At 67.0% G+C, this 11,027-nt stretch overlaps 4 protein-coding genes across 4 annotated transcripts; 2 read left to right on the top strand and 2 right to left on the bottom strand.

Annotated features, from left to right (window-relative positions):
• Positions 1-110: 110 nt before the first annotated feature.
• Positions 111-702, top strand: PFL1_01981 (uncharacterized protein; the record flags this gene model as incomplete). Its single annotated transcript, XM_007879492.1, has 3 exons — positions 111-366; positions 490-537; positions 632-702. 3 exons carry the CDS (start codon positions 111-113, stop codon positions 700-702), a joined length of 375 nt encoding a protein of 124 aa, XP_007877683.1.
• A 591-nt stretch (positions 703-1,293) lies between these two features.
• On the bottom strand, positions 1,294-4,605 carry PFL1_01982 (uncharacterized protein; the record flags this gene model as incomplete). The annotated part of the gene is made up of 1 exon (XM_007879493.1): positions 1,294-4,605. The coding sequence occupies one exon, from the start codon at positions 4,603-4,605 to the stop codon at positions 1,294-1,296; it is 3,312 nt and encodes a 1,103-aa protein (XP_007877684.1).
• Positions 4,606-6,830: 2,225 nt separating this feature from the next.
• Positions 6,831-9,010, top strand: PFL1_01983 (uncharacterized protein; the record flags this gene model as incomplete). Its single annotated transcript, XM_007879494.1, has 5 exons — positions 6,831-6,844; positions 6,953-7,150; positions 7,240-7,365; positions 7,457-7,859; positions 7,961-9,010. 5 exons carry the CDS (start codon positions 6,831-6,833, stop codon positions 9,008-9,010), a joined length of 1,791 nt encoding a protein of 596 aa, XP_007877685.1.
• A 150-nt stretch (positions 9,011-9,160) lies between these two features.
• PFL1_01984 (uncharacterized protein) lies at positions 9,161-10,638 on the bottom strand (the record flags this gene model as incomplete). Its single annotated transcript, XM_007879495.1, has 7 exons — positions 9,161-9,229; positions 9,343-9,366; positions 9,470-9,793; positions 9,891-9,958; positions 10,040-10,131; positions 10,237-10,282; positions 10,365-10,638. 7 exons carry the CDS (start codon positions 10,636-10,638, stop codon positions 9,161-9,163), a joined length of 897 nt encoding a protein of 298 aa, XP_007877686.1.
• Positions 10,639-11,027: the final 389 nt, after the last annotated feature.

Consider the following 11,027-nt stretch of genomic DNA (forward strand, 5'->3'; position numbering starts at 1 on the left):
ACGCCACCCCTCCCTCCCGCCCTCCCTCCCTCCCTCCCTCCCTCCCTCCCTCCCTCCCTCCTCCTCACCACCGCCACCACCACCACCACCATCATCGTCCAACAGCAAACATGTCGACCAACCCCACATCGGGCAGCAGCTCCAACCCGCCTCCTCAAACAGCCGATACGGCTGGACCATCCACCGTTCCTGCCACGACAGCCGGCACAGCCACAGCGACAGCAACAGCAACAGGGGCAACGGCAGCGACGGCGCCAGTCATGGGCGACATTACTTCGCCGCACCAGCTCGTCGATTGGGTCGATACGCTCCTCGTACAACTCGAGAACCGCTGCGACGATATGAGCGCCCAGGTCGGCGCTAGGAGTGAGTGCGCCTCCCATTGCCCAGCCCTGTCCTGCCTCACGACCCAACGCCACGCCACGCCACGCCGATGCTGATTCCTCACCGCCCCGTCACCGCTTTTCCCCGCCCGCCGCCCCCCTGCAGTGACTGAAATGTCGAGCCGGATCGATGCACTCGAGAACAGCATACAGGGTGAGAAAGAGCCCAGCAAGGTGGATGCCCAGTAACATGGCGCTCATCGGCCGAATCGCACTTCCCCTCTCTCGCCTCCCCCGCCCCTCTGCAGACCTCATCAGCGGTACCATGGCACCCGTCACCGCCCAAGTCACTGGCGCATCCACCACCGCAGACGACTGACAGGCGACGCCAGGCGAGGCGATCCCAAGCCCACCCCGCTGCCCTTGCTCCCATCTCACCCGTGTCCTTCTCAACAGCGCCCCCCTGCGCGTCCGCCTGCCCCCGCGGTCCCCCGCGGTCCCCCAACTTGTACTTGTACCCTCCTCGCCCCCTCTGGAACTGACCCCTTCGCCAGCCTTACGCCTAGTTTAAGAGATCGGTTGCGCTTTCCCATTGCAAGACAGAGGATGACCAGGGCTAGATGTCTACAGCAGCCGAGAGACAGAGAGGGTGAGAGTGTGTGAAAGAGAGAGAGCGCGCGAGGAAGCGAGGAAAGCACCGCAAAGCTGGAATGAAGGTGAGTCGGAGCCATCTCCGAGCAGTGGAACGAGAGCAGAAGTGCATCAATGGATGGCAAGGCGAGCAATGAATCTTGACCGGTGACGCAGGAGGGGGAACAGCAGCTGAGGGTGACGGGGCCAAAAACACGTGGGGCGAAGATAGGGTGAGGCTCACAGGAGGGGAGGAAAGCAGTCAAAGACGGGACCGAGACCGATCGGAGATAGTAGTAGTATAGTGTCCTTTGAAGCGCATCGTCCGTCGACGGACGGCCTAGGGATCGCTCGAACGCGACACGGGCGGCGGCGGCACCCTCCGCGGGTAGCCGCCACCGCCCGTGACCGTGATGCTGTCAGACTCGCCGCTAGACCTACGCTGATCGTCGCGCCCGCTCGACAGGCCGACGGGTCGACGAGGAGCGTGACTCAGCGCCAGGCCGCTCGACATTGACGGCGACGACGGCTCGCCACGGCGGCTGTGGGAAGAATGGACGCTGCTCGATCGCGATGCGGCGCTGCCGTAGCCCATGCCGTCCTTGCTCGGCCTGGCACGCATGCCGTCCCTGTCCGAATGGTAGAGACCGCCGCCGCCGCCGCCGCCGCCGTTGGGCAGTCGGGATTTGCTGCGTTGGTCAGGCGCGCCGTGGCCGACGGCAGCACCAGAAGCTCGCTGCCGCAGCAGTCTCGATCGCCGCCTGGTGGCCCGCTGCGCAAGCTCGGCATCGATGGCGGCCATCGCACGCACAAAGGCCTCCTTGCCGAGACCCTTCGAGGTGCGACCGCCCAGCTCACTCGCCTTCTGAACGGCTGCCGCGGCATCCCAGATGTCGGCCAGCACTCGGTCGGGCAGCCGCGAGCGTTGCCAGACCTTGCGGATCCTGCCCATCGACAGCTTGGCCGTAGGCTTGTCGGGGCCGGTGGCCAGCAGCGGGCCCGATGGTGCTGAGCGGGAGACGGGCGGAGAGACGCTCGCCCTGGTGGGGGTCTGCGATCCTGAGCGGGGCTCAAACCAGCCTTTTGCCGCCTCGACGCCGACCCCGCTCGAGACATCTCGGTCCTCGATCGGGGCCGAGTGCGTCGAGAGCTGGCTACCGGCGCGGTCCCTTGCGCCGCTGGCCTCAAAGGCAGCCGCGATGCTCTTGGCCGACGGCTGCCGCTTGCCTCGTGCGCTGCCAAAGCCTCGGGCCTCCTTGTCATCCCAGAGAGCCTGCTTGGCACGGGCGGCTTCTTGATCCTTCAGGCAGCGCTCGAACAGCGCCTCGTAGCGCCGCCGTGCGCCGTCGTCGGCAGGCGTCGTCGAGCGTGGAGGGTGCCTGTCCGCCGTTGGCGAAGCCAGCTGCACGGGCCGGATCTGCAGCTGTCCCGGCCAGTTGTTGGAGCGCGCGCCGTTGAGGCTCTCACCCGGCCGCGCACCAAACATGGAGTCATTTGCGCCAGCAGGGCGAGGGACAAATTGCTGCTGCCGCGACGGAGCACCCTCGGCGAGTGCCCTGCCGCTAGCGCTGCTGGCGGCGCTCGTCTTGAAGGGCAACGGCAGAGCCGAGCTCGCGCTCTCCCACAGCGTCTTGCCGGCGGACGCCTGGCCGAGGTTGGGCGAAGAGGTGATGCCCATCGTGCTGCCGATGCTGCGGTTGACCGAGTGCCCGTACCGGTTCCTTGGCGGAGGCAGCCTGTGGCCGCCGTCTGCCGCCGCCGGCGCCGAAGGCGGGCCGTTGGGCGGGTGCTCGCGCGTGCTGCGCTGGAGGATGTCGGATTCGAGGCTGTGGTGCAGGTCGCGCGAAGCGTCGTCGCTCAGGCTGATGCTCGTGAAGACGTTGCTCGGGCTCTTGGCATGCGAGTGCGACATGCCGCGCGTCGTGCTGGAGACGGTGGTCGAGGTCGACGTCGGAGACGACGCCGACGACGAAGACGAGTTGGGGTCCGACCCCATGCTCCCCAGGGCGCCGCGGTGGTGCGTCTGCACCGGAGGACGGCCGCGGGCAGGCGGCGCAGGCGGCGCCGATGGGGTCGAAGATGCGCCACCGCCGAAGCGAAACCCGCCGGCGTTGCCGTCGACCTGGAGCATCCTCGGACGCGGCGGCGGGTCCGGACGCTCGGCCTTCGCGTTCGGGGTCGTCGATGCCATCATGCTCGAAGGCAGCGAAGGGCTCTTGGGCACCGGCCTGCCCAGGCTTCGAGTTCGGACAGCGTAGCTCAGCTGCCCGTCTTCGGCAGTGTTGCCGGCGCCGTTGGAGAAATCGGTTCGAGACGTTCCATTCTGGCCCACTGTGGCGCTTCGTGGAGGAAGCGCCGGCGGCGGGTGGCCAGTCTCACCGCCGTGCCCGCCTGGCGATGGCGCGGGAGGCTGGCGTCTGGCGCCGGGCGTGTAGGTCGCGTACGAGACGTGGCCAGCGTTGTCGGAGGACGCCAAAGCAGGGTGCGCCTTTGCTTCTGCGGTCGAGGACCGATCTGAAATCTGGCCAAACTCGGACACGGAAGGGGGCGCGTTGCCGGTCGGTGGCCTCGGAGGCAGGCGTGGGCCGACGCTGATCGACGAAGACGTCGAGGACTGGCTGCCTCGGCGCGGAGGCGACGGAGGCTGAAGAGCGGGGCGCGCGGGCACTCTTGGCGGCGGCTCGCCTCCCCCTCGACCGGCCATGATCTGCGAGCTCGATACAGTGCGCAGAAACGGTGGAGGCGCTGCGCCCCGCTTCGGGGTGTGTGCCGTCGCCGGTCCCGGGCCGGTCTGCTGAGGAGAACTCGGGTAGCTGACGGGAGCGGACTGGAGCCCGGAGGACGACTTTGGCCGCGGGTCCATGACAGCGTGGCCGAAGAGCGGGTCGTACTGATCGTCGTCGTTGCTGGCGTCGAGCATGTGCCGCGTACGCAGCGAGGTGGCAGAGGAAATCGACATCGGGCTCGACGTGCGAAGGCCACCGCCATAGAGGAGGTCGGAGCCGCCATTGGCGCCAGACAGAGCTGCAGCCCGGCCGGCTGCAGGGCCACCGGCCGGGTCTCCGCCTTGACCGCCATAGAGGGCGATGATGTTCCGCACGCCCAGGCGCGGGCTGCTCGTGCCACTGCCAGATGTCGTCGGCGTCGATCGACCGGAGAGGCTCAGGCCGTCGACCGAACGTCCGGCGAGCGACTTGCTCCTGCTGCGGTTCTGGCCGTCGGGGAGACTCTTTTGCATCAGGTCGCGCAGGCTGGTGCCGCTGCCCGTCTTTCGTAGCCGCGACGCATCGGATTCCTGCGATCCCAGTGCGGGCCAGGGCGCCTTGAGCAGGCCCGCATCCTGTGGCTGCCTGGCCTCCTCGTCCTCGGCCGCTGCAAACGGGTTGGCAGCGAGGTGGGATCGACCGTTGAAGCCACCGCGGATCTTGGGCGTCGAGTTGGAGCGCGTCACGGGCTCGTGTGCAGCATCTTCGTGGGCGTCCCGGGTCGAGACGACCACGGCGATGTTGGGCTTGTTGGTGTGGGAGCGCCTGCTGGCGACGGGAGCATGAAGCTGCGGGCCAGAGGCGTCCGTCGGCCTGCCCTCAAAGGCGGCCAGTGCGGCACGGAAGTTGATTGGCTCGGCGCCGTCGTCGGGAGAGACGCCCGACATGATGGCCGCCGGTCCGTAGAGGGCGGGGCTGGAGGTGGAAAAGGCCAGGGGCGATGGTGCGGCAACGGCAGCCGTCAAAGGCCTCCGATTCCATACGGCGCTGGGCTGGAGCGGCTGGTGCTGGGCATGCGCCGGAGCTGCTGCGTAGAGGCGACGGTAGGAGCAAGGCGGTCGGCAACAGGGGTCGCTTGCGGAGAGTGAGCGACGATGGCGCGAGTCCTGAGGCGGCCGCAGCATGGTCGAGATCGACGATGGATGGGTCAGCCGGCGCAGTGGGAGATGTCGAGGTGGCGGAGTGTGGTAGTGATGGTCACACGAGGATGCCAGAGCGGAGACGGGGCAGAGTGAGTGGAAAAACGGAGTGAGTTGAGCTGCTGAGCGGCACGGGGATAGCCAGATACCGAGGAGAGGCGCTCTGCGGGAAGATGGTGGCAACCGTTTAAAGGCATGGCCTCACTCACACTACTGCGTCCAGCCTTCCTTTGTGTGTGGAGGGGCGGGCACTACTTGTCCCAGGTTGCGACGGTGCTGTGCCCGATGGCCGTAGCCGGCGACTTGCGTTCAAAGAGGTGCAAAGTGTAGTAGCAGGGTGCCAGGGTGCAAGAGGGTCGAGCAGACAGAGAGGCGGTGGGGAGCGCGCAACACAAAGGTAGCGCGCAAGCCAACAAGGAAGCGGCCCCAAGGTTGGCGCCGAGGCGGGTGGGGTCGGGCGCTGCCTTCCGGGACGCTGCCGGGCTCGCAGCAGGTAGGTATGTACTGTAAGTGCAGCTCCGGTTTGGCGCGCAGTGCACAGCCAGCCTGACCCTTGCTGCGCAGCCGCGGTGCTCCCCGTCCTACGTACGCCGAGGTGGGTCGGACCGGGCCGGCGTGACAAAGGGTAGGTCCGAGGCGCTTCCTTTTGTGATTTGCGATGGCGAATCGACGTTGGCGGAGGCTGCTCCGAAGGCCCGGGCGAGCGGATGGTGAGAACGAGATGGAGGCAGGGAGAGAGGCTGGAACAGGCAGGGACCGATGGCAAAGGGACAAGGAGAAGAAAGGGCCGCGAGTGCCAAAAAGGCGAGCGAGCCATCAAGCAAGGTGAGGCGAGGATCGACAGACCAAGCTAAGCTTCTCGCTGGCCGCCTGCCTGCCTGGCCGCTCGTTTCGCTTCCCCCCGCGCACACGACGTACGTACGATGGGGCGGCGGCGGCATTTTGTCAGGCCGCATCATGCCTGCCTGCCATCCATCCCTGCCTGGCGTCTGGCCAGCCTGGCCCGCTCCTTCGCTCCCTCGCTCCCTCGCTCGCCTCCTCGGCCAGGGCCATCTCAGACACCGGCCGACGCCAGCCTGCCGGCGTGCGCTGGCTCGCTGCCGGCTCCACCTGGCCTCGACGAGCGAGCTTACCGATAGCGCTCCGTCCCAGCGTGAGGCTTCCCTTTTCGACCCCCGTCATGCGGGGCGCCCCTCTTTCTGTCGAGTATCGGATGACCCGACCTGGAATGCGCCCTTCTTTCGGGAAGGTTGCTCGCCCCCCTGCCTTCTTCTGCAAAGGGGGCCGGCTGTTGCGACGAGGCGGGAACGGATTGGGCCCGCCCGCCCGTGCGTAGGACTTCCTACCTGCTGCGCTGCTGGCGGCGGGCTATCTGATTCCCTGCCTGCGCCGGCGAGGATGCTGACGGTCAAGATGGCCTGACCTGACTCGAGCTTGGCGCCCGCTGGCTCGCTGGCCGACCACAGAGGTGGGGGCGTCACCGGCGCGGCCCGACCTGACCTGACCTGACCTGACCTGTCCTGACCTGACCTGACCTGACCTGACCTGTCCTTTGGCTCGCCTGCCTTGGCGATTTCGGGTCGTCATCCAAGACGCCGAGAGGAATCGAGGGAGCCCGCCGGTGCCAGCACAGCCTGCCGGTCTCGGAGGTAGGCCGCGCCAGGCGCAAGGGCCTCTCATCGGGGTCGACCCGCGGTCTGCTCATCGGGGAAGCCGCCTGGCCTTGCCCTGGCCCCGCTCGGGATACCGGAAGCCGCGTGGCTTTGGGCAGACCCCGCATTGCCGACCTGCTTCTTGCTGCCTTGCCTGCCTGCCTGCCTACATACTGCTCCGCCCCGCCTTCGGCCGACTTCGAGCCGAGTTGGTTGCCGGTCCGTTGCCTCGCTGGCTTTCTTCGCGTCCCTCGGTGGGCTCCGCCTTCGTCGGGATCACCGCCGCCACCACCATCGCGCCACCTCCCACTGCCACCGACCATGGACATCGAAGGGTGAGTCCGCAGCAAGAACAAAGAGCAGACCGTCCATGCCGCCCCATTCGTTGCCCGCTCAACGCGTCCCTCACCTCCCCGCCTTGGACCTCGCCCGCCGCCGCGCAGCTTCCGCAAGGCCGGCTACCAGGCCGTCGACCGCATCTGCGACTACTATGCCTCGCTCCAGCAGCAGCCCGTCTCGGCCCAGGTCAAGCCGGGCTTCCTCGAGGATGCCATCCCCGAAGCGGCGCCCGAGGAGCCAGAGCAGTGGCAGCTGATCCAGGACGACTTCCACTCCAAGATCATGCCCGGCATCACCCACTGGTACGTATACCGCCGCCCAGCGATGCGAGGTCCTTGAGACGACGCCCATGCTGATCTCCCTTCCTTCTGTCCCGCTCGATGTTCTGCAGGCAACACCCCAACTTCTACGGATTCTTCCCGTCCAACACCACCTTCGAGGGTGCGCTGGCCGACCTCTACTGCGCCGCCATCTCCAACCCTGGCTTCAACTGGAGCTGCTCTCCAAGCGTCACCGAGTGAGGTTTGCCGTCGCTGCCGTCCGAGTGGTGACTGCTGGAAGAGACCGCCTCGCGCTGACATGCCTTTAACGCCTGGTCTGACGCGCAGGCTCGAGATCCTCATGATGGACTGGATCGCCAAGATGCTCGGCCTTTCGGAAGCCTTCCTGTCGACCTCGTCGTCGGGGACGGGAGGAGGCATCATCCTCGGCAGCGCCAGCGAAGTCACGCTGACGGTCGCCATCGCCGCGCGCGAGAGGGCGCTGCGCATCATCGCACAGGGCAAGGGCGGCGCCGCACAGCGCAACGGCACCTCGGCCAAGGCGACGTCGGCGACCGACGAACAGGGCACGGCCACTGCCAGCCTCGACTCGGACCGCGACGTGGCGGCGCAGGTGCCTGGCAAGACGGCAGCGGAGGTGGGCCAGGACGCCACCGAGGACGCCAACTCGCGCCACGCCAAGCTCCGCGGAGACGTGACCAGCCGGCTGGTCATGTACGGCACGACGCAGGTGAGTTGTCCGCTCGGGATCCATCCCAGCCGCCGCCGCCGCAGGGTAAGCTGGTCCCTGACGGCCCCCTCTGACCTCTGCTTCACGATGCCCGACGACAGACGCACACGGTCGGATCCAAGGCCGCGCTGATCCTCGGTCTGGCCTTCCGTGCGCTCGAGGTATCGTCGTCCGACGGTTTCGGCCTACGCGGCGAGACGCTGCGAGCCGCCATCGAGGAGGACGAACGGGCGGGTCGCATCCCCTTTATGCTGGTGGCAACGGTGGGCACGACGAGCTCGGGCGCGATTGACAACCTCACAGAGATTGTCGAGGTGACGCGCTCGCACCCGACCCTGTGGCTGCACGTCGACGCAGCCTATGCCGGCGTGGGGCTGAGCCTGCCCGAGCTGCGCGACACGTGCCACCTCGACGCCATCAACGCGCACGTCGACTCGTTCTCGACCAACCTGCACAAGTGGGGGCTCGTCACGTTCGACTGCTCGCCGCTCCACATCCGCGACCGCAACCTCCTCACCGAGGCCCTCACCGTCACGCCGGCCTACCTCCGCACCGCGGCCAGCACGCACCGCCTCGTCGAGGAGATGCGCAACCTCCAGATCTCGCTCGGACGCCGCTTCCGTAGCCTCAAGGTCTGGTTCGTCCTCCGCAGCTACGGCCAGGTCGGCTTCCGCAACCACCTGCGTCGGTGCATCGATCTCTCCCAGACGTTCCTCGAGTCGCTCCAGGGCGACGCGGGCGACCTCTTCCAGGTGGTGGCACCGCCGCGCTGGGCCATGGTCGTCTTCCGCCTCAACCCGTCTCGCTCCGCAAAGTTCGTCGGCGACAGCAGCAGCAGCAGCAGCAGCAGCAGCAGCAGCAGCAGCAGCACCGTCGCTAACGGCCTCACTGGCGACTCGCACGCTGCCGCTGCCGCTGCCGCTGCCGACGGCGTCGACCTCGAGGCGCTCAACAAGCTCTTCTGGACGCGGCTGCAGGACTACACGGCCGACTTTGTCCTCACCTCGACGGTGCTGCCCGAGGTGGGCACCTGCGTTCGCTTCGTCGTCGGCAGCCCGCAGACGCGCGAGGAGCACGTCGCCCAGACCTGGTCCAAGATCCACGAGTGCGGGCGCAAGACGTGGGAAGAGTTCCGCGCCGCCTCGGCCTGAGCGGTTCGTCAATAGAGTCCGACGCGCCGTCTTTGATCAAGGGCGTAGATTGCGGGTGCTGGTGGCGGCGCTTCCGTGGCGCGGCAACATGAATAGATCGTTGCTCGAGAGCAGCACATGTTCGCCCCTTGTTCTCCTTTTCATTGGCGCCTACTTGAGCGGGCTGAAGGGCAGCGGGCGCATGATCTGCGCGTGCATCTTGTCGATGAGCTTGACGGTCTGCGGGGTGGTTGAGGCCGGGGGTTCGGGGCACGCAGAAGACAAGGGCGTCAGCTTCGAAGAGGATCCGTGACATTCGACGATAGCGGCCGACGCGGGGGGCGCCCACTCACCTCGTTGACAGTCTCGCCCCAGGTCTGGATGCAGACGCAGACGTATCACCACGGTGAGCAAGAGGGGATCAGCGTCAGTGAGGCCGCTCGACGGCTCCTCGCCACGCGGCAGACGGCATCGACTCACCTCAACCTGCCACGCAGCGTCGCGGGTGCGCTTCCTCTCGTCGAGCGAAGGGTACTCCCAGATGTGGAAGACGGTGTGCAGGCCGCCGATCTGGGTGAACCAGGCGCCGATGGGCTCGACAAAGCGGCGCCTGGCCTCAAGGCCGCGTCGCCAGTGCTGCTCCCACTCCAAGAGGTGGCCGGGCTTGAGGTGGTAGGTCCTCAGCTCGTAGAGGCCGTTGGTGGTGACGGGCGGGCTCGAGGGCCAGAAGCTGAACTCCTGGGTGAGCCAGTTTGTGCGTCCCGTCAGCATGCCGCGGATCGAAGCCTGGAACTTTTGAAAGTCCTGTAGGTGCCAGAAAAGTGACAGGCGCCAGGGGAAGGGGGTCGAGTGAGCATGTATTGTCGCCAAGGGGAAGGCTCACTGCTGCAGTCGAACTCACCGGGTCCTCGCGCAGGGCCTTGTCGGCAGTGTCGTAGCCCGCGTAGCCGTCGTATTCCCAGATGTGGTCTGACGAAGGCAGAAGGGCGAGGAATGTCAGTACGGTGGCACGATGCCCCTGCGGGATCTCAAGCCCGGAACGACGCCTACAGAACGTCTCGAGATCTCCGACGGTGACCTCCCAGGAGCCCGTGAGCCGCATGGGGAGGCCCTTGTTGGCCAGCTTGGGGAAGAAGTCGGCGCTACCGTGCGTTGGTCGTGGCGGGGTCAAGGATGGAGCATACGGAGTCAGGCGGATGCGTCTTCAGGCGACCAAGACGACTAGCACGACGTCGAGGCACACTCACAGAAGCGCCTTGTACTCGTCAACCTTTTCCGGCGCGACGCTCTGGCCTGCGAGGGGAATAGCCGGGGGAAAGGGGGATAAGCAGAAAGCGGGCGGGTGGGCAAGATGTGCAGCGCGGCGTTTACTCACGCTGGATTTCGTGGATGTACTTTCCACGAGCGACCTGGGCCGAGTGGGACTGTGCGGTGACGCCCTCTGCCTTTGCCTTTTCGGAGCCGTGGAGGAGGGACTTGAGGATGCCCTGCTTGTGTTGTGGGTGTTCGGGCTGGCTGTCCTGGCTGAGGGCGACGCGCGAGGGAACGATGAGGCCTCGCGAGGGGCAGGCGCGGGTGGCGGTGGGGAGTGCGGTACGCCTGGCCAGGGAGCGGGTGGCCGAGTAGAGGCCGGATCGTGCCGCGCTCATGGTGACTGGGCGGTGGAGGTGGATGTCGAGGTTGCAAAGGAGGCGTGGGGTGTGATTGTGGATTGCCAAGGGAGATCGATATGGAGGTATTTGAGGCTGATGGTGGTGGTGGTGGTGGTGGCAGAGAAGCAGGTCGAGGGCGGAAGGGAGGCCGAAGGCCAAGAGGGGGCGTGGGTCGTCTGAGAGAGGCCGGGCGGGGCCAGTCATGAGTGTGCGCTCGCTTGGCCCGGCCTGGCCCTGGCTGGTCGACCCCGCATCTGCGGACCTCGGTCGCTTGACGGCGAGCTGCAGGCAAGCCGTGGGCGGGCGAGGGCGCTGCGCATGGGCCAAGCAAAGTGGCAGAGCCAAGCAGCGTAGCCTAGGGCCCACCGCGGGCCCGAGCGCAGGCC

The sequence above is a fragment of the Pseudozyma flocculosa genome (genome assembly GCF_000417875.1).
Source record: "Pseudozyma flocculosa PF-1 unplaced genomic scaffold scaffold00005, whole genome shotgun sequence".
NCBI classification, from domain to species: domain Eukaryota; kingdom Fungi; phylum Basidiomycota; class Ustilaginomycetes; order Ustilaginales; family Ustilaginaceae; genus Pseudozyma; species Pseudozyma flocculosa.